The sequence below is a fragment of the Malus sylvestris genome, chromosome 9, assembly GCF_916048215.2.
Source record: "Malus sylvestris chromosome 9, drMalSylv7.2, whole genome shotgun sequence".
In the NCBI taxonomy this organism is placed as follows: Eukaryota; Viridiplantae; Streptophyta; class Magnoliopsida; order Rosales; family Rosaceae; genus Malus; species Malus sylvestris.
The window spans coordinates 1,861,622-1,884,993 of NC_062268.1; the positions used below are offsets into that span (position 1 = coordinate 1,861,622).

At 36.2% G+C, this 23,372-nt stretch overlaps 1 protein-coding gene across 16 annotated transcripts; it reads right to left on the reverse strand.

The window, feature by feature from the left end:
- Nucleotides 1-482: 482 nt before the first annotated feature.
- LOC126583529 (serine/threonine-protein kinase BLUS1-like) lies at nt 483-21,695 on the reverse strand. 16 transcript variants are annotated; one of them, XM_050247928.1, is made up of 21 exons: nt 21,457-21,695; nt 7,613-8,277; nt 6,599-6,853; nt 6,081-6,205; nt 5,616-5,660; nt 5,413-5,494; nt 5,237-5,305; nt 4,995-5,165; nt 4,827-4,889; nt 4,059-4,127; nt 3,782-3,910; nt 3,609-3,682; nt 3,003-3,209; nt 2,239-2,330; nt 2,052-2,128; nt 1,686-1,808; nt 1,575-1,617; nt 1,440-1,486; nt 1,151-1,212; nt 1,015-1,066; nt 483-873 (listed from the first exon to the last, which is right to left on the reverse strand). In XM_050247928.1, exons 2-21 carry the CDS (start codon nt 7,778-7,780, stop codon nt 808-810), a joined length of 2,019 nt encoding a protein of 672 aa, XP_050103885.1. In that variant the 5' UTR covers nt 7,781-8,277; nt 21,457-21,695; the 3' UTR covers nt 483-807. The 16 variants fall into 16 exon arrangements, with proteins under 16 accessions (XP_050103885.1, XP_050103871.1, XP_050103881.1 ...); XM_050247914.1 differs by having other exon boundaries at nt 3,782-3,913; XM_050247924.1 differs by lacking the exon at nt 7,613-8,277 and adding an exon at nt 20,176-20,842 and having other exon boundaries at nt 3,782-3,913.
- Nucleotides 21,696-23,372: the final 1,677 nt, after the last annotated feature.

A 23,372-nucleotide genomic window follows, 5' to 3' on the forward strand; every position in this document is an offset into this window, starting at 1 on the left:
AACAACACATAACTTTGGTCCCTGAGATTTAAAATCAATAGAAGTGGTCCTGAGATTGTCTAAAATCCATTATTTTGGTCCGTTAAAAAACTCAGTTAAGTTGAGGGTATAACACATAACTTTTGTTCCTAAGATTTGCATAACACATAACTTTGGTCCCTGAGATTGTCCACTATCCATCATTTTGGTCCTTCCATTAAAAAGCTCAGAGACCACTTAACGGAGTTTTTTAGTGGAATGACTAAAATAATGGATGGTGGACAATCTCAGAGACCACTTCTATTGATTTGAAATCTCAGGGACCAAAATTATGTGTTATGAAAATCTCAGGAACCATTTTAACTAAAAAGCCATTTTACACTTACCTGACGCAGAAAATGGTGAATCCACTTCCAAATGTCTTCCAAAATTTTCTTTACTGCGCGCTGAGGCTAGCTCAAGAACACGACTATGATATCAACAGAAGACGAAGACGAGAGAAATTGAACTAAAATAAATTATATTTACAGTATCAGATTTCAATCAATTACATGTTGCACAACGGGATTCAAAGGAATTGCATTCTCAAAATTTGAATGTCTGCACTAACACACATTCACACGTATGGTACACTAGAAGACACCAGAAAAAAAATTTGCTCCAGCGATTCAGCGGTAACCGGCAGACGCCACGTACCATCAGAGCACCAGCAACATCGTCCGCCGGTGGCCACAGCACCGCCACCATGGTTCATCTGCTTTCTGTAGCATTTTCTATTTTCCGGTCAAAGCGATTGTTCGACTGGCAGTGGTGAACATGACATTGCCTTCATGCATCACTTCGATTTCTAGCATTTTCGTCTTTGTTGGCCACACCTTTCAATTGCCTTTCTAACTGCAAACCGAAGGGAGATCTTTTAATTACTTGGAATTGGAAGAAACATTTTGATTAACAGATGGTTAATCCGAAAACATATTTCTTTTCTCCGCGGAACATAAAAACTCAAACAAAACCGCTCAAGATAAATACACGAACCTGGGTGTTTTTCAGCTTCTGTCTTTGCAATTGTTCGACAAGATTTCCAACACTGACATTGCAGACAGATTATAAGTAGAATGTTTATATGCAGATCAGATTCACATCATCAAAAAGCGTTTAATTACTCAAATACCTCTGTTGCAGATTAATCACCAGAGACTGCAAATCTCTCTCCCGAGAGGAAGCCAGAGCCATCTGCATCAGTATGACATAAAGCATAGTCAAGATCTAGTTCCAAGTTTACAGTCCATAAGCGCAAATTATTATAAAAAAATCGGATGTATCATAAACTACACGTCCAAGACGATTTTGAAGGTATAGTCGTTAACTATACAAGTGAAATAATAGTTTATATTACTGTTAAAGGTACGAATTACTTCAACCACGAAACAATATATAAGGTAATTGAACCGAGCTTTTACCTGCAAAAGGTCACCGGTGCTTGCGTCAGTGGACTCCCCTTGTGTTCCTGCATGACGCTAAAAGCATTATACCCAACAAAACTTTGCAGACAAATTTGAAGGCCAAATATGTGAGACAAAATATAGGGAAGTTACCCGAGTTCTGTTCCACGTAATTGATCAATTTAACTATTTCGTCCTGTCACGTGAAGAAAGAAAGTTGAGACACACTCTCTATACAAAATGGGTTAAAAAACTGGCACATACTCTTTGCGAGGTGTTTTGCTGCAGAATGCATTGTAGTGAAGGGAGAACAGTGGTAGCTGCAAGATTTGCAGTCGCTGGACCAGTTGAACTTCCAGAAGGACCAAACAAGCAGTTTGAAGGACCCTGGAAAAGAGATAGGAATGGTAATGGTTATTAATGCCTAAAGGATATCCTGCTAAGTTGCACCCCTTCTTTATGATGTTAAAGATCATAAACACACGAAGTAGACATAAAACCCCGCCGGATACTGAGAACAAATCTGATGGAAAAACTGAAACCAGTAGATGCCTCAAATATGAAGCAATGCAATTCTATGGTAAATAGCCAATAACACTCCAGAATATATGAGTTATTAAATATATGTACCTTGGGACTGAGTTCCGCTGAAGTAACCTTGAAGCGCCCCTTACGTTGGACAACTGCTCCTTCAGAAACATCCTCAGCTGCATATACAGATGCATAATTGATATAATAGATTTTTAAAAAGCACAAAGGTGGAAGAAATCAGACATAGGGAATAAATGATGAAAGCACAGAGCAACAAGAGACAAACCAGAAGCATGGCCAATGGAATCTCTCTTATGGCGATACAACAATGGACCACTGTAGCTCCGCTCAGGTTGATGTTTTGATTGCAAATAATCCCTTCAAAACATATAATATTTTCAACTCATAGCTAGTAGAACCACACTTTTACATGCAATTGCACAAAATTACAATGATTGGCAGATGGGGATATCAAAAGAATCATACTGTAAAAAGATAAGACAACAACGACAATCAGGGTGTTTTTACACTGAAGTATATTACCATCAAAACCATATTCATTATTGTTTCCTGAACTTTCATTGGGCAAGGCTTTAGGTGATAAAACCATGATTATCATGACAATTTCAACAGTGAAGAAATTTAATTACAATTTAGTTCAACAAAGGATGGTGCCTCAGTAATCCACATATACAATATTATCATATGATAGTTTCAACGTGAAAAATAGAAAATACAGTGTGGTTCCAACAAAGGATGACTCATAACAATACTAGGCAACAAGAATGTGTGTTGTGCAATTGTCGTGAGGAGCTCTATGTAGGTATTATACTAAGTCAACAAGCAACCACATATGGAATTCAAAGAGCGTTTTATTCAGCCAGAGATAATGAGCATGCAAACAATGCTTGATGCAGGAAAGTGAAAAGGGGGAAGCTCACTTTCTTCTGATTGAAAAAAGCAGAGAACAAATAGAGCATTGTATCGATGATGTTATTCTAGAAAAAGCACATTAAACAACCCAATCAACTTCATCATAAGAACACTTACCTTTCACCATTGCCAATAACCTTTTTGGGAGAAAGCACATTATCCGGTAACAGTGAACCACTCAAAAACTTTTTAGGCTCGGGATTAACATGACGTGGTGAAGAACTACATTGCCTTGAAGTCTCACCTTCACTTCTTCCATTTTCTTGAGCAATGTTTCTAGGACTAGATGCACTCACATCATCCTCACAAACATCAAAACAGCCTCTGCATCAGAGAAAACAAATTTTAAGTAAGATAAAAGAAATGAAAAAAAAATTGCATTCAAAACACTTAGCAAACGTAGAAAAAGAAAAAAAAACTTTAAATCAAGACATAAGGTTTCTCAAAGAAAGGAACAATTACAATCGCAATGAAATTAATAAACACACAAAATATCTCAATAATTTTGGGAAAATCCATAATGAAAGTAATTACTAGGATGCTACATAAAATGGATAAAATGCAATAACTTGCAGAAAATAGTTAAGATATTGAATAATAATAATAATAATTTGGCAGACTGCTTTACACAATCTGTTTGCTGACAAATCAGTTAAAGTGATAAGGGCTTAAGTTAATAATATGAGTGGATGATACGATTCCAGAAAAGGAAAGCATTCATACTTAAGCGCTTGAAGAGGTTTGATAGGAAATGAAGCAAGTGAGTTGTCCAAATCAGGCAGACCGTTGAAGCCATCCTAAGCAGGCAGACACCGAATACATAAAACAATAATTAGAACTTAAAAAACTGAACATCTGAGACAAGGAAGATGAGTTTAAAGTAGTAGTTCCTATACCTCATGATAAGGCACAGCATTTGCTTGGATTTCCATCTCAGTGGGTTCCCTCTTCACTGGAAAACTAACATCCTCGTCCTTGTCAATTTGCTTCTTACTTGATGCATTGGGCATGCCATCCTCTTCAATCTGCTGGCAACAGTGTGCCAGTAATAATATAAATTAACAATATAAATGATAAATAATGTTTAAATGAAGGCGTCGTGCATGAATCAGACCAACGGTTAGTTGATTGGACTAAAATAAGTATACATAGGCTAGAAATTGATAAACTTACAAGGGCAGCCTGATTTTTTAAATCCTCAATGTTGAAATTCCAGGCACTGATTCCTCGGATATACTCTTGCTGCAAGTAAGAATATATATTCAGGATGGTGTTGATAATAAGGTAACCGAAACCTAGGTATTAGATTCTCAAATATTAAAGCAGAAAGTTTGATTACACAGTATATTAATTTATAGCACATGCACACAGACAAATTCAAAGAGTGAAGGCGGAAAAAGAAACCTTAAATGCTGATGCCTAAAGACCACTCAAGACTACAACTAAACACGTAACTACTTTTATTTAAGGGTTAGCTACATTTCACACCCTTCAGGTATAAAATAGACCATGAGGTTCAAATTTTCTTCACCCTGAAGTTTTGAAATTGTATCACTTTACACCTTTCGCCTCTTTGAATATCTAATCCTCCATTAAATTGATGAGTATTTTTGTCAATGTAATGCAAATTTGGCTTACACGTTTTGCCATAAAGGATCTCACACTCGTTATATCATCAATTTAATAAAGGGTCAAACAATCAATCTGACCAAAGGCATAAATTGTTACAATTTTAGTACCTTCATAGCCCAATTTGAAAATCACCCCTAACCTCAAGGGTGTAAAATGTAGTTAGCTCTTTATTTAACTTTGAACAACTCTCACCTGTGATAAATGTTCATCCCCAATTTTAATAGCTCCATGGCCCAATTTGAAAATCACCCCAAACCTCAAGGGTGTAAAATGTAGTTAGCTCTTTATTTAACTTTGAACAACTCTCACCTGTGATAAATGTTCATCCCCATAGAGAGCCTTATTCTGCACAAGAAGATCGGCTTCTTTTGCCTAAAACACAACAAAAAAAAAAAGGGTAAAAAGGTAGCTGAAATCATGACACATACCATAACTGAATAATAAAGTACAAAAGAGAATATGGGAGTAGCAAGAGACCTTCAGCATCCTGAAACGTTCACCCAATGGAGAAAGACCCTCAAGAATGGTACGCGACAGATATTCAACAGGTCGTGCATGTTTGAAAAAATGGTGCTTCAAAAGCTTCTCTGAAGATGGACGCTTCTTTGGATCCTTCACTAAGCAAGCACCTACCATCTCTTTGAAAGACTGGAAAATGTAGCACTTCATGAATTAAATTTGGAAATGGAAGATGTGAGTTTCAACTGGCCAACACAAACCTTTGAAAATCTTTTGTCTCTTTCATAGTCAAGGCCTGGGGGTGCATTTTGTAAAGTCATAAGCAAAACCTGCAAGGAAAAGAGTGGAGATCATTCGTAAACTCACCCAATAAGCACCGGTGAAACACTTCTATGAGGAAGAGCCCACATAAATATGAAAAATTCAAGAAAATTACTTTCATGGGCGGATACTTAGAAAATGGGGCATGACCATGAGCAAGCTCAAGCGCTGTTATTCCAAATGACCAGATGTCTGCTCTGTAAATGAAGAAAAAGGTAAAAATACAACATAAGAAAACTTCAGCCAAACATAAAGCAGCAGAGAAACCACGGATACAGAGAACATAGAAAGTCAGAGATTGGCTAGTAACCCACTCACTTGAAGTCATATCCATGTAACTGCTGCATAACTTCAGGAGCCATCCTGAGGAGAAAGGGACAAAATCAGAGTATTTTAGGGTGTATGATGAGTCTTACTTGTTCGGAGGTATCTATTCGTTTCTTACTACAATACCTTGTTTTGACTCGTTTGGATGTGCTTTTAAAATGACTGAAAGCGCTTTTCGAGAAAATGTTTTTGAGTTCAAAATACACTTAAAGTGTTATGGTTATGTGCTTCTTCCAGAAGCACTTTAAGCGCTTTTCCAAGGTTTTCTTGCATCTTTACTAAAAATTGGTTCTAAAAACATTTTCACCAAAAGCGTTTTCAATTATTTTAAAAGCACATCCAAACGAACTCTATGTATAAAATTTCTACAGCCTTAAGCCAATCAAAAATGGAAAAATGATTCTGATATTACAGCATCATATATAAGGCAGACGGAAAAGATTAAAAAACAAATACCAGCATGGAGTTCCAACAAACGTATTTCTGGAATGTTGTCTATCACCAGCATCAAACATGCATGCGGACACTCCAAAGTCTGCTAACTTGACGGCACCATTAGAGTCAATTAAAATATTCCCAGCCTGAATTTGAAGGTTAAGAACATAAATAAGAATACCAGCGCATCATCCTTCAACATGAACAGGCATATATAACAGTATGCTGAGAAATTTGACGCAATTTGTACACAAGCTTGTCAATATACCCAGGACACAAACATATCGGCCAGTTATTCACATGTAAGAAGTTTTGAATAGAGATGTAAACATTATATCATTAAGCGCAGAATTAATCTTTTCAAAAAAAAAATCGCATGCAATGGAAAGTAACTATCCTCAGAAAATATTGGTTCCAAGGATACTAGTTTTCTGCATATTGCAACCAATAATGTGCCTCACCTTATTTCATAATGAAGAATACAAAAAGTTATTGGTAAATCACTTGGCCTGAAATAATAAGAGAGTGGAGCGTGGTACCTTCACATCTCTATGGATGTCGCCCTGAGCATGAAGATACACAAGAGCTTTGAGAACTTCATTCAATAAAGTCGCAATAACAGGCTCTTCAAACCCTTCAGGATAAGAAGATTTCATTATATGCAGGCAGGACCCTCCAGCCATATATGGCATCACGACCCAAAGGCTGTGGCCAACAGTGAATGAACAATGTGCTCGTACTAAATTTTGGTGTTTAATCAAAGCCATTGTATTAACCTCCCGTCGGATACCATCCTGCAAAATTTGACAGGAAAATAGAACTGTAGATGATACTTCATAATACCATTTATACTCTTATATCAACCAATTGGCAACTTAAAGACAAAAAACCAGTCAATTTCGACAGACAATATTCTTCGAGACTATGATGGTTTAAAGTGCTGCTAACGCAGAAACCAAACTTCTTTCCAGACAAATCCTTTCTACAAATGCCTTGTAGTTGTGCCCAAACGTTCACCCTATGTTTGGATGAGGGATTGGCAAGCATATTGGATTAAGCTACATAAGGTAGAAATGCACCACAAAGATTAGAGGGAGAGATTTGAATTGACCAGATACAATGCATTATTGCATTGGGAGGGATTTTGCAAATGATTACTTGAAAGGAGTAATTTGTAAATCCTTTTTGTTTATGTCGTTGTAAAGATCATGCAGTGCATTTCAAATTCCTTTATACAATGTTTTGTAGTTCAGTTTTAACTAATCTATCCTAAAACCCTTGCAAATCCCCCATCCAAACATAGGGTTAGAAAACAAATTCACCACGAAAATAATGAAGTATAAGTCTTCTGTAAGCTACTGAAGCCATGATGTGATAGGATTGCTTCTCGAAAGATTATGCAATATGTATGCATAAGTTCAGTTAGTCCATACATGTTAGAAGTAGAACCCAAGTGAACGAGATAAGGCAAATATAAACATCACTTACACACAAATTCAATGAAGTATAAATAAAATAAACATATGAGCTGCATAAGAGAGTAAGCTTCATACCAGGTCATTGTTACACTTTTCCAGATCAAGAACCTTGATAGCAACTATCTCATTAAGTGGTATACAGAGTGCCCTGTACACGGAAGCACTGACACCTTCACCAACTTCTTCATATAACTTATAATCTTTTGCATCCAAAGGAAATCGTTTATTTGATTCATACTCCATGGTTTCTTCTTATATCACACTGTTTAAATACTCTCTAGTTATAGATATCCCAACGAACAAGATTAAGGTGCACCCCAAGGAGATAAGCATCAAATCAGTACGGGGTTTCCAATTTGATAGCATTTTCCCTTTGTTCAACACAAAATTGCAGATACATCCCGTAACTCCATCGAGATATTGTTCTCACCATATGTTTCCATTTATAGCCTGATTAATTTCAGGAACCGTAACTAATTATAAAATATTGATATCTCCAAATAGGCAACACTATGATTTCATCCACTACCAAAAATTATTGATAAAACTTGCTGAACCAGTACGTAGAAAATCAGCATTGAGAGCATATAGCCATATCTGTAAATTAGGCAATAAGTGCAGAATAATGCTTTGCGAATTTGAACTGCCCACTATTCTCACAAGACCAACTCGAATGTTATCCTATGGTGTGCATGCGGAAGGCAATGATTGACGTCTTACGAATACCAAACAAAATAATCCTACAAAATCAAAGAGGTAGTAGTTAGCCTTAGCGAAAGAAGGAAAACAAAAAATGACTACTTCAGTGACCCAATATGAGGTATACCAAACACATACCAATGACATTGATCGTAACAATTCCAGTAAACAAAATTTAACCCATCAATGGTTAAACGGATACGAAACAAAATCCAAACACGAACTGTAATTCGGTAATGGGTGACCAAATTCTGGATCCTAAAGTACCAACTTTTTTGAAAATTAAGAATCTACTAAAAATTGTATCCGAAAAAACTAACAATCTTAAGAAAGATCTCGTTTGATCATTTCCGAACAATCCTCCCTCCCAGTAAAGCAAAAGACTTCAACTTTCTGTAAATTCACGCTTCTATTCAACAATTTACTCATAATTTTGAATATAAAAAATTAATTTGCAATCAAATTTCCACATTTTCCCAATCAAATTCCGAAAATAACATCTCAGAAACCATCTGAAATCATCCAAACCAAAATCCCAGTCGCCCATTTCCCAACCCACCAAATCCAACGCATCAGATTCTCATCACAATCATTAAGAAATCAAATAATTAACCAAAAAGAAAACTTTTAAATTGCTGCTGAGTAAAGTCGTAACCTTGATGAGAAAAATTAACCGCTTTAAGAGGACGGACGACCCTGAAGAATCACCAGCGAGAGTACCGAATCCGCAGGACCAGTTCGTGTCGTTTCGTATCGGTTTCGCTGCGTTCCGACGTGAAAGCGGACGAACCAGGAGGTGCAGAACTGAATCGGAGTTTGCTTCTGATAAAGATTCGGACAGAGAAATAAGAGAACCCTCTTCTGCCCCCTATCCCCGACTAAAACGACGTCGATTCAGCTCAATTTGCTCGTCGATTGAAATCCCCCGATTCTCTCTCCTATTCTCTCTCCTCCCTCTCTGTTTCTCTCTCTATATCCAACTGTCGCTGAGGCTTTGGTCCTCAGATCGAATCTCTCACCGTTTTTTTCGTTTCTTTTTTATAAATAAAATTAAAATAAATTCAAATATATAATACAGCAAGACAGATAAAGAGAAGCGTTTTTTGGAAACGGATCTAATCCATCAAGTTTGAAGATTTGGATATTAAAATTTGATCAGCAGATAAAATTAGTATAGCTTTAAAATGGACTCTGTATAGATCGGATCTCCGAACTTATTGGATTAGAAGGAAATGATCCGGATAGGATTTCCGTTTCCCGTTTTTTGTGCCTTCAGTTTCGGTCTCAGTCTGCAAGAAATTATATGGTGGGAAAAATAAAATATTGGTGGGAAAAAATAAAATAATTAGTCATTTACTTGTGGGGAAATTTCTTAATTAAATATAATTTTGCAAGAATTATATAGCTTTGCATATGGAGGCCAACCGTGACAGCAAAGGGAGAGAGTTGGTCAATGCATCGCGGATGTTGCCGTTATCTCTCCGCAACCATCTCCTGCCGTCCCTCTTTTCACCTCATAAAGTTGTAACTGTAACATCTCATCTCTCTACTTCAAAATCCCAGAAGCAAAATATATATTTAAAATTTAAGGTTTGACTGATTAATTCCAATCATTGAAATAAAATATAAATCTACAAATCTTTTCGGGAGCATTGCTATTAATTAATTTATATTAAATTTTTTTTTCAATATTAAAAATAATAAAAAATAGTTCTGATACAAATAAACGGTAGGATCACATCTAAAGGTCTTGTAATATTTTCCTTAACACCTGCGCAAAATATTTCAAACTTTCAATTTTTTCACAAAAACTGTCCACGTTTTCCAATCGATTTTGATAACTTTTACAAGATTCATTATAAGTCAAAATTTAAGTCATTATAGTCACACCACATGTTTCTACAATTAATTTAGGACATTTCAAAGATTTTTTAAACCTAAAATCTCTCTTAAGGCCTCACTATTAGTTTATATTATTTTTTCATTTTTTTTTTCAATTTTAAAAATCAATAAAAAGTACTTCCAAGACTTAATAAACAATAGGATCACATCCAAAGATCTTGAAACATTTTCCTTAACTCCCACACGAAACAAGGCGAGCTCGGCGCAGGAAAATTTGGCTAGCAAGATGAGGTAGGCTCAACACACGAAAAACGAGACGTGCTTCGTGCATCAAAACAAGGTGAGATCAACGCACGAAAATACTTGGCACGTAAAACGAGACGGCATAACGCATTCAAAACAATGTGATCCCAGATGCATAGGTCAACCATTGTTGCTCGCACGAAGCATTGGTGTTAGAGGTGGAGCATATATAAGTCATTATAAATATAGGGTAGGGTTTAGTTTTAATCTCACGGGTCAACTATTGTTTCCCGTACGAACCAATTGTGAGATCAACGCACGGAAAAACGAGACGTGCTTCGTGCATGCAAAACGAGGTGAGATTAACGCATAAAAATACTTGACATGCAAAACAAGGCAACCTACGCATGCAAAACAATGCAATCCCAGGTGTATATGTCAACCATTGTTGCTCGCACGAAGCATTGGTGTCAGAGGTGGAGCATATACAAGCCGTTATCAATATAGGGTAGGGTTTATTTTTAATGTCACGAGTCAACCATTGTTTCCTGTACGAACCAATTGCGTTTGGGGTAGGGCATTTATACGAGTAATGAGGTATGGTTTAGTTTTAATCCCACATGTAAGCCATGGTTTGTCGTACGAACCATAGGTGTCGGGTAGGGCATTTATAGGGGATAGGTTTAGTTTTAATCCCATGGCTCGACTGCTGTTACTCGCATGAAGCATTGGTGTAGAGGGTGGGCATTTATAGGTTGTTATTAATATATAGTAGGATTTAGTTTTAATCTCATTAGTCAACCATGGTTGGTGGGATGAAGTATGATTGCCAGGGTTGGGGCATTTATAAGCTACTATCAACCATGATAGAATTCACACTAAAGTTGTAACTTTTAATTCAGTAACCCCTTCCTTTAAAAAAAACACATTTCTCCGCCACATTGTTGTGAGGGAAAAGAATTTGAGTGCGCTAGGCACTAAAACACGTTGAACTCAGGGTTATTATTCACACGCCCCTAAACACTTGAACTCAAAGTGTTACCATCCACACACTGCTAAACCCCATACCTCATAGGCCTCCACTGCTTTTGTTGCGCCTTAGGCCATCCCGAGGGCATGAGTTTGGGCTGCGTCTCCCTGCGCCTAAACCATTTATTTTATTTTATTTTATTTTATTTAAGCTTTTGTTTTTCCCGTACCACAACACCAAACTATCATCTTCATGTTCTACAAAATGTGTTTTCGATGAAATTTTTTTTTATAATCCATGTCAAAAAATCTGAAAACAAGGATATAAATCTTAATCTAAATGAATTTCAATCTAAATAAAGTAATGTAGGAATTAAAAAATATTCAATGGAAAAAAAAAAAAAAAAAAAAGGATACGATCGGTATGTTTTTACTGATCCTCCTCAATAGGAGTTGCTAGTACGTTAGCACGTTAGCAACTATTTTCAAGATTGAGTCGCTAGTTTCATACCGATCCACCCATTTTCTTTTTTTTTCTTTTTCAGTTTTTTTTTTAGAAATTTTATTTTATTTCCCTTACCATAACAACAAACTATAATTTTCATGTTCTTCAAAATATATTTTTCCGTACAAAACCTATTATAATTCAAATTTAAACACTTGAAATCAACGATTTAAAACCTAAATTTAAAGATATTTTTGTAATTTTAAACTTTAAGAATCAATAAAAAAATAGTTTTGAGACCTAATAAATGGTAGGATCAAGTTCAAAGATCTTGCAATATTTTCCTTAACTCCGAGACAAAATATTTGCTAAAGCTAAAAATTTCAATTTTTTCCTTAACAATTTTCCAATCGATTTTGAGAACTTTTACGACATTTGTTGTAAACCAAAGTTAGAGTTATCAACTCGCACCACATATTTCCTAAAATTAATTTAGGACGTTCCCAAGATTTCAAACACCTACAAATCTCTTCTGGGGTCCCGCTATTAGTTTTCATTATTTTTTTTTCTATTTTTGAACTTTAAAAATTAATAAAAAATAATTTCGGTACCTAATAAAGAATAAAATCACATCCAAAGGTCTTGCAACATTTTTATTAATTCACATTCAAACTATTTCCTAAAATTAAAAATTTCATTTCTTGACAAAAACTGTGAGTAACCCATGTTTTCAATTGATTTTGAGAACTTTTACAAAATTAATTGTAAGACAAAATTTGAATCATTTTAAGTTTTGAATAGAAACAAAGCGTGAAGCGTGCAAAAAATTTCAGTATATTCATTCGGTCATTTGTCAAACAATTAGTGGGCTTTTTTATCATAAGTCGAACTAGGTTGTGCATCTAACAAACATATATCGACATATGGCGAAACAATTTGATGAAAGTTATCGAGAGGATTTTTTAAGTAATCTCAACATAACTTACCGAGTGCTGGCGAGATATGTCTAGCAGACATTACATGAAACATTTGGTGGGCACAAAATAAATTCATATCAAACATTGAAAGAGTCTTCGGAAGACATTCACATATATATTTTTGGGAGTTTTAACGAAAAGTCCGCGGTACTGTTCACTTTAACGAAAAACCACATTTTTATACTAAAAAGTCAAACCTAGTACTATTCACTTTACCCTTTATTTTGTCCTTATCGTTAAAACTCAAAGTTTTCAAGTCATTTTAATTAGTTTTCCTTATATTTTTTGGCTTTCGGATGGTATGGAAATTACTTGATCCCAATGTGTATTTGTCATGGCCAAGGATCTGCTGTCCCTAAAATGGAATGGTGGCTTCCAGATGATCTATTCATTGCGCCCTCCCCCCGCCCCACCCCCCCCCCCCAAAAAAAAAAACACTCGCCGAACACCCCAAATATCCCAAAAGTTGCCATAATTCTCATTGATGGTGTCCACTCTAAAATTGATCATGTTCCATGAAAAACATATCGATAAATATTGGAATTGAATTGAATCGGAATTGTCGTTCGGAATCTAATTGAACCGGAGTCGACAATTTGATTTGAATCGAACCAGAGCCAGCGATTTAAATTGAATTGAACTGGATCCGTCGATTTGATTTGAATCGAACTAAATCAAAGCTGGTGATTTGAATTGAATTTCTGATGAATTGGGAGATAACGATATCGTGGGGATCGATTAGTCTCTGAAGCAGGCGTTTAGAGGGAGATAGGGAATGAGAGATACAAATCGAGGCCGAGGGTGTTGTCGTCGATGAGGTGGGGTGGTTGAGGTGGTTGGCTGACGACACCAATTGCTAGGGAATCTAATACTTCTCATGTATTTTGGGGAATTCTGTTCGTCTGAACTCACAGTAATACAAGAAATTTTTTCTTGTGACCGGAACACGGATGGTACACCATGTGTTTTTATACAAGTTATGGGAAATTGTATTTTATAAGTTATTAACTTTGTAACATACATATCCCACTATTTGTATAGGGGCACGTGATATACCACCCCGTATTCCGGTCACACTGAAAAATCTCTTCAATACTCTATCTATTCTATTAAGAGAACCCTCATTGTCAACTTTTTTTTCCTTTTTTGCTCTCACTTTTGATACACACTATTGACAAAAGGAGGGCAAAATAGTAATTTTGTATATTTTGACAAAATGACAATCATATTCCTATTTTACCTTCTTTTTTTTTAGAAAATGACAATCATATACTTATTTTTTCAATTTTACCCTCACTTTTGATACACAATATTTACATGAGGACAAAACAGTAATTATGAATATTAAAAAAAATATGAACTTATTAAGAGAAATTGTTCACAAATACAAAACACACACAAAGTGTGTGCTCTCTGTTTTACTTTTGTTAAAGTGAATGACACGTGTCAAATAAATAGAAATGAGACATAGGAGGAGACACCATTTTAGGGATAGCAGATCCTTGGCCATCTGTCACTCGCCATATCAAATATCAGCATACACGTGTCATTAAAAAATATATATATATATATATTTTTTATAAATTAGGGAACCCAACAGTATTTTGCCACCTGTAGGAGCTTGTCTATTTTGGCAATGATGAAAAGATGTACAATAATTTAGGTTTGTTGATGAGTATGGCCCAACATAAAAATTGGACATACGATGTGAATTGAATTTTGCACAATTAAGGCGTGACAAGTGGCAATGGCGACGGCCGCATGATGTGCAGCAATTGTGCATGCCTCGTGATTTATTACCATCAACAATTCCACCAAAAGGTGGATAAATTGTTTATTGTGCTCAAAATACGACTGATACATCATATGTTTTTATATAAGTCGAGGGGAGTTTTAATTTTAAGTTATTAATCTTTTGACACAAGTATCTCACTATTTATAGAGTTAGTACCATCCCATGTTCTAAATGCACTGAAAAATCTCATTAATAGGTGGGACACGAGCCTAACATTGACGTAGAATTGAGGGAAGAGGATCCTCTTTATAGAGATCCTATGGATTCTCATATTCTAACCGTTCATCGTATATCGTGCGATCAATTTTCGTCAAGTACTATTTGTATTTAATTTTAAATTAAAAAAATTTAAATGATTTTTAACCGCACGATGTAAACGTGTGTTCCATTTTTACCTTTAGAATTTGTGCGTCCTAACACCTAAGCATGTGACTCTTTTTGTCTGCCGAACGAGGACTCGGTAGGGTCGACTGCACCAAGGTGACTCCTGAACTGCCCATTATTGCTTCAAGAAACTTGAAATTTAAGTTTAGAATTTATTTATTATACATATGTAACATTAGTGAGTTAGAGAAATAGTTGAATTTTAATTAACCATCAAATGCGCTTTATATTTCACCATTATAAAAAGACAAGAGTTAGAGAAATAGTTGATTTTTAATTAACCATCAAATGCGCTTTATATTTCACCATTATAAAAAGACAAGAGATTATAGCTCGTCCCATATTCAAACTGACCAAATTAAGTATGTTATGGAACATTGTCAATTAGTTTTTAGGGTATACCCGGTATAGTTGCTCACATTCTAACGTCGAAGAGTAATGTTATCAAAATCGCTTATAAAAGCATCTCCAATGTAAAGCCTAAATGAAGTTCCTACAACAGTATAGTCATTACATTTAGAGACAAAAGGCTACCAATGGGTCAGAATAGAAGTCTTCAAAGCATCTCAATATATGAACTCGACGAATAACTTAAAGAAATCCTCAAATGAGAGGACTGTATGTATAGACTCAAAGAGTAGGCCCACTGTTGATTTCAAGTGGGAAACAACCCTACCCACATGAAAATGCCTTATGTTTTCGGAATTTTTCTCTTTTCGAGAATGCCATACGATAGCTTCTCTTTCTAGTTTTTTGTTTTTTTTTTCTTTTTTCTGTAGTTTTTCTCTTCCAAACATAAAGATGACTTTTATTTTTATCAACGACCACAATACTAGAACGAAATAGTTCCTCCAAGTTATCCAAAAGCTAGAAGACAAAGGTGATGACCATGCACGGTTCCAACATTATAACTTTTGTTTGACCACAGGAAGAAGGGACACAAGAAAGCGAAATCACAGACAGCCACGTGTGCGGGCAAAGATCTTGAAATTTGATCCAACGTATACAATATTATCATATGATGGTTTCAACGTGAAAAATAAAAAAATACAGTGTGGTTCCAACAAAGGATGACTCATAACAATACTAGGCAACAAGAAAAAGCACATTAAACAACCCAATCAACTTCATCATAAGAACACTTACCTTTCACCATTGCCAATAACCTTTTTGGGAGAAAGCACATTATCCAGTTACAGTGAACCACTCCAAAACTTTTTAGGCTCGGGATTAACATGACGTGGTAAAGAACAACATTGCCTTGAAGTCTCACCTTCACTTCTTCCATTTTCTTGAGCAATGTTTCTAGGACTAGATGCACTCACATCATCCTCACAAATCATGCAGATCGTTGAAGCCATCCTAAGCAGGCAGACACCGAATACATAAAACAATAATTAGAACTTAAAAAACTGAACATCTGAGACAAGGAAGATGAGTTTAAAGAAGTAGTTCCTGTTCCTCCTCGTAAGGCACAGCATTTGCTTGGATTTCCATCTCAGTGGCTTCCCTCTTCGCTGGAAAACTAACATCCTCGTCCTTGTCAATTTGCTTCTCACTTGATGCATTGGGCATGCCATCCTCTTCAATCTGCTGGCAACAGTGTGTCAGTAATAATATAAATTAACAATATAAATGATTAATAATGTTTAAATGAAGGCGTCGTGCATGAATCAGACCAACGGTTAGTTGATTAGGACTAAAATAAGTATACATAGGCTAGAAATTGATAAACTTACAAGGGCAGCCTGATTTTTTAAATCCTCAATGTTGAAATTCCAGGCACTGATTCCTCGGATATACTCTTGCTGCAAGTAAGAATATATATTAAAGCAGAAAGCTTGATTACACAGTATATTAATTTATAGCACATGCACACAGACAAATTCAAAGAGTGAAGGCGGAAAAAGAAACCTTAAATGCGGATGCCTAAAGACCACTCAAGACTACAACTAAACACGTAACTACTTTTATTTAAGGGTTAGCTACATTTTACACCCTTCAGGTCTTAAAATAGACCATGAGGTTCAAATTTTCTTCACCCTGAAGTTTTGAAATTGTATCGCTGTACACCTTTTGCCTCTTTGAATATCTCATCCTCCATTAAATTGATAAGTATTTTTGTCGATGTAATGCAAATTTGGCTTACACGTTTTGCCATAAGGATCTCGCACTCGCTATATCATCAATTTAATAAAGGGTCAAACAATCAATCAGACCAAAGGCATAAATTGTTACAATTTTAATACCTTCATAGCCCAATTTGAAAATCACCCCTAACCTCAAGGGTGTAAAATGTAGTTAGCTCTTTATTTAACTTTGACCAACTCTCACCTGTGATAAATGTTCATCCCCAATTTTAATACCTTTATGGCCCAATTTGAAAATCACCCCAAACCTCAAGGGTGTAAAATGTAGTTAGCTCTTTATTTGACTTTGAACAACTCTCACCTGTGATAAATGTTCATCCCCATAGAGAGCCTTATTCGGCACAAGAAGATCGGATTCTTTTGCCTAAAACACAACCAAAAAAAAAAAAGTAAAAATGTAGCTGAAATCATGACACATACCATAACTGAATAATAAAGTACAAAAGAGAATATGGGAGTAGCAAGAGACCTTCAGCATCCTGAAACGTTCACCCAATGGAGAAAGACCCTCAAGAATGGTTCGCGACAGATATTCAACAGGTCGTGCATGTTTGAAAAAATGGTGCTTCAAAAGCTTCTCTGAAGATGGACGCTTCTTTGGATCCTTCACTAAGCAAGCACCTACCATCCCTTTGAAAGACTGGAAAATGTAGCACTTCATGAATTAAATTTGGGAATGGAAGATGTGAGTTTCAACTGGCCAACACAAACCTTTGAAAATCTTTTGTCTCTTTCATAGTCAAGGCCTGGGGGTGCATTTTGTAAAGTCATAAGCAAAACCTGCAAAGAAAAGAGTGGAGATCATTCATACACTCACCCAATAAGCACCGGTGAAACACTTCTATGAGGAAGAGCCCATATAAATATGAAAAATTCAAGAAAATTACTTTCATGGGCGGATACTTAGAAAATGGGGCATGACCATGAGCAAGCTCAAGCGCTGTTATTCCAAATGACCAGATGTCTGCTCTGTAAATGAAGAAAAAGGTAAAAATACAACATAAGAAAACTTCAGCCAAACATAAAGCAGCAGAGAAACCACAGATACAGAGAGAACATAGAAAGTCAGAGATTGGCTAGTAACCCACTCACTTGAAGTCATATCCAGGTAACTCCTGCATAACTTCAGGAGCCATCCTGAGGAGAAAGGGACAAAATCAGAGTATTTTAGGGTGTATAGTCTGCTGATGAGTCTTACTTGTTCGGAGGTATCTATTCGTTTCTTACTACAATACCTTGTTTTGACTCGTTTGGATGTGCTTTTAAAATGACTGAAAGCACTTTTCGAGAAAATGTTTTTGAGTTCAAAATACACTTAGTGTTTTCTGCAAGAAGCACCAGTTATGTGCTTCTTCCAGAAGCACTTTTAAGTGTTTTTCCAGGGTTTACTTGCATCTTTACTAAAAATTGGTTCTAAAAACATTTTCACCAAAAATGCTTTCAGTTATTTTAAAAGCACATCCAAACGAGCTCTATGTATAAAATTTCTACAGCCTTAAGCCAATTAAAATGGACAATGATTCTGATATTACAGCATCATATATAAGGCAGACGGAAAAGATTAAAAAACAAATACCAGCATGGAGTTCCAACAAACGTATTTCTGGAACGTTGTCTATCACCAGCATCGAACATGCATGCGGACACTCCAAAGTCTGCTAACTTGACGGCACCATTAGAGTCAATTAAAATATTCCCAGCCTGAATTTGAAGGTTAAGAACATAAATAAGAATACCAGCGCATCATCCTTCAACATGAACAGGCATATATAACAGTATGCTGAGAAATTTGACGCAATTTGTACACAAGCTTGTCATATACCCAGACACAAACATATCGGCCAGTTATTCACATGTAAGAAGTTTTGAATAGAGACGTAAACATTATATCATTAAGCGCAGAATTAATCTTTTCAAAAAAAAAAAAATCGCATTACATGGAAAGTAACTATCCTCAGAAAATATTGGTTCCAAGGATACTAGTTTTCTGCATATTGCAACCAATAATGTGCCTCACCTTATTTCATAGTGAAGAATACAAAAAGTTATTGGTAAATCACTTGGCCTGAATGAAGTATACAAAAAATTATTGGTAAATATTACGAGAGTGGAGCTTGGTACCTTCACATCTCTATGGATGTCGCCCTGAGCATGAAGATACACAAGAGCTTTGAGAACTTCGTTCAATAAAGTCGCAATAACAGGCTCTTCAAACCCTTCAGGATAAGAAGATTTCATTATATGCTGGCAGGACCCTCCAGCCATATATGGCATCACGACCCAAAGGCTGTGGCCAGCAGTGAATGAACAATGTGCTCGTACTAAATTTTGGTGTTTAATCAAAGTCATTGTATTAACCTCCCGTCGGATACCATCCTGCAAAATTTGACGGAAAATAGAACTATAGATGATACTTCAAAATACCATTTATACTCTTATATCAACCAATTGACAGCTTAAAGACAAAAACCATTCAATTTCGACAAACAATATTCTTCGAGACTATGATGGTTTAAAAGTGTTGCTAACGCAGAAACTAAACTTCTTTCCAGACAAATCCTTTCTACAAATTCCTTGTAGTTGTGCCCAAACGTTCACCCTATGTTTGGATGAGGGATTGGCAAGCATATAGGATTAAGCTACATAAGGTAGAAATGCACCACAAAGATTAGAGGGAGGGATTTGAATTGACCAGATACAATGCTTTATTGCATTGGGAGGGATTTTGCCAATGATTACTTGAAAGGAGTAATTTGTAAATCCTTTTTGTTTATGTCGTTGTAAAGATCATGCAATGCATTTCAAATTCCTTTATACAATGTTTTGTAGTGCAGTTTTAACTAATCTATCCTAAAACCCTTGCAAATCCCCCATCCAAACATAGGGTTAGAAAACAAATTCACCACGAAAATAATGAAGTATAAGTCTTCTGTAAGCTACTGAAGCCATGATGTGATAGGATTGCTTCTCGAACGATTATGCAATATGTATGCATAAGTTCAGTTAGTCCATACATGTTAGAAGTAGAACCCAAGTGAACGAGATAAGGCAAATATAAACATCACTTACACACAAATTCAATGAAGTATAAATAAAATAAACATATGAGCTGCATAAGAGAGTAAGCTTCAAACCAGGTCATTGTTACACTTTTCCAGATCAAGAACCTTGATAGCAACTATCTCATTAAGTGGTATACAGAGTGCCCTGTACACGGAAGCACTGACACCTTCACCAACTTCTTCATATAACTTATAATCTTTTGCATCCAAAGGAAATCGTTTATTTGATTCATACTCCATGGTTTCTTCTTATATCACACTGTTTAAATACTCTCTAGTTCTAGATATCCCAACGAACAAGATTAAGGTGTACCCCAAGGAGATAAGCATCAAATCAGTACGGGGTTTCCAACTTGATAGCATTTTCCCTTTGTTCAACACAAAATTGCAGATACATCCAGTAACTCCATCAAGATATTGTTCTCACCATATGTGTCCATTTATAGCCCAATTAATTTCAGGAACCCATAACTAATTATAAAATATTGATATCTCCAAATAGGCAACACTATGATTTCATCCGCTGCCAAAAATTATTGATAAAACTTGCTGAACCAGTACGTAGAAAATCAGCATTGAGAGCATATGGCCATATCTAGTAAATTAGGCAATAAGTGCAGAATAATGCCTCGCGAATTTGAACTGCCCACTATTCTCACAAGACCAACTCGAATGTTATCCTATGGCGTGCATGCGGAAGGCAATGATTGACGTCTTATGAATACATAACAAAATAATCCTACAAAATCAAAGAGGTAGTAGTTAGCCTTAGCGAAAGAAGGAAAACAAAGAAATGACTACTTCAGTGACCCAATACGAGGTATATCAAACACATACCAATGACATTGATCGTAACAATTCCAGTAAACAAAATTTAACCCATCAATGGTTAAACGGATACGAAACAAAATCCAAACACGAACTGTAATTCGGTAATGGGTGACCAAATTCTGGATCCTAAAGTACCAACTTTGTTGAAAATTAAGAATCTACTAAAAATTGTATCCGAAAAACTAACAATCTTAAGAAAGATCTCGTTTGATCATTTCCGAACAATCCTCCCTCCCAGTAAAGCAAAAGACTTCAACTTTCTGTAAATTCACGCTTCTATTCAACAATTTACTCATAATTTTGAATATAAAAAATTAATTTGCAATCAAATTTCCACATTTTCCCAATCATATTCCAAAAATAACATCTCAGAAACCATCTGAAATCATCCAAACCAAAATCCCAGTCGCCCATTTGCCAACCCACCAAATCCAACGCATCAGATTCTCATCACAATCATTAAGAAATCAAATAATTAACCAAAAAGAAAACTTTTAAATTGCTGCTGAGTAAAGTCGTAACCTTGATGAGAAAAATTAACCGCTTTAAGAGGACGGACGACCCTGAAGAATCACCAGCGAGAGTACCGAATCCGTAGGACCAGTTCGTGTCGTTTCGTATCGGTTTCGCTGCGTTCCGACGTGAAAGCGTGGTAGGTTCCAGAAGGACCAAGAGGCGAATTGCAGAGAATAAAGGAAATGACAGAGAAATTGTAAAAGAAACAGCTTTTCATTCATATCCCAAATGGGAGTCGCAACAGGGATAATATGCCCAAGGTATTAAATATCGATAATATCGGAAATATTAGTAGTCCGAAAATACGGAAATATCGATGGAAATATCGGGATAATATCGATATCGATAAAAATTACATGGAAACCACGGAAATTGTAAGAAAAACTTGGAAATTTTTATTGAAACTTTGCAGGATGTTTATTTAGTCAATTATCTATTAGTTTATCACAAAAAATTGGAAGGAAATGCATTGCATGATGAATTTAACATTATCAAGTTGATTATATAGCGAGCTGACAAACATAGTGAGTGTAGAAAATATGTAGTAATTAATGAAAAAAGTCTAAACACACCATAATCATTTATATATAATGAATTAGTACAATATTTTACACTTTATACATTGCATGGTAAGATATATTAGTGACTCAGTACCACATAGAGTTCCTATGAGGTTCAAAATTATATATTGACGTAAAATACTATGTCAAGAAAGTTGCCTTACAAGTTAGATGACTTTATCTTTATGTCTCTTTCTACCAATTTTTCATAAAGCAATCCATCAGTTGGTATATTTCTAGTTTAGAAGGGTCACATCTTCGAATAAGGCCTTAATGTAAAACCCTTCCCTTTAGTTTATAATTTTACTTTGTAGGTTTTTATTTTTATTTTTTTTTAAATTATTATTTTTGGATCTTAATTAGTGAGCCAAGGGGTCCACCCCCTTATTTTTGTCCCGAGGCTTTCATCTCTCATCTCTCTCAGTCCTCTCTTTCTCTCCACTTTCCCATGCTCTCCCTCTCTCTGCAACTCTCATCATTCCTCCCTCTCTCTGCAACTCTCATCATTCCTTCTAGTTCTTCGGTTCTTCCCCGAACTCACACACACACACACCAGCACTCCCTCATCTCCCTCGTTCTTCTTCTCCCTCTGCTAGTGCAGACAAGGAACCAAAACCCAGTTTCCGGTGTGGACCATGGATTCCAAGGTGAAACTCCGTCGAGCTTCGACCACGGCATGCCTTGAAAATGGTATAGATCTCTTCCTCTTCCCTTGGGCTTCAGTTTGGTAGTTTATTTGACATGTGTTGGTCACGTTTTGGGGTTGACCGGAGCTTGTAAGCTCCGGCGTCCTCTTTCCGTCGAAACCAGGCCAAAATATCGCGATAGTTTCGGAAATATCGCGATATTTTGACAAAAATCATTTGGATATTGAAAAAAAAATCGGTTCCCTTAAAAACCGATAATATCGGCGATATTTCGCCGATATTATCGGCATTTCAGACCATGAATATGCCCACATCCGCACTACAGACAATAGTGTTAGGTACATATGCCGAGTCACTATCCTACTGCTGATCCACTACTAGATAAAGGAAATAACTAAGGAAATGGGCCTGAATGGGAAATGGGTCTTAATAGGGCACCCCCCATAGAACAAGCCTGTCCTCAGGCGTCAAAATCTAGAAAACGAGTGACTATGGAGTCAGCATCTTCCCATGTTGCGTCATGCTCTGGTAGACCTTGCCATTTATTAACCAGCGAGTGATCGCCTTGTTGTGTCTTTTGAACATGCCACGTTGCATGATGCACTCTGGAAACCATAGAAGGGAACCATCAGCGGCCACTGAGGGTAGTGTTGCTGAAGTCACAGAATGAGCACTGAGCTTGGGTTTGAGCAGTGACACATGAAAAGTGGGGTGA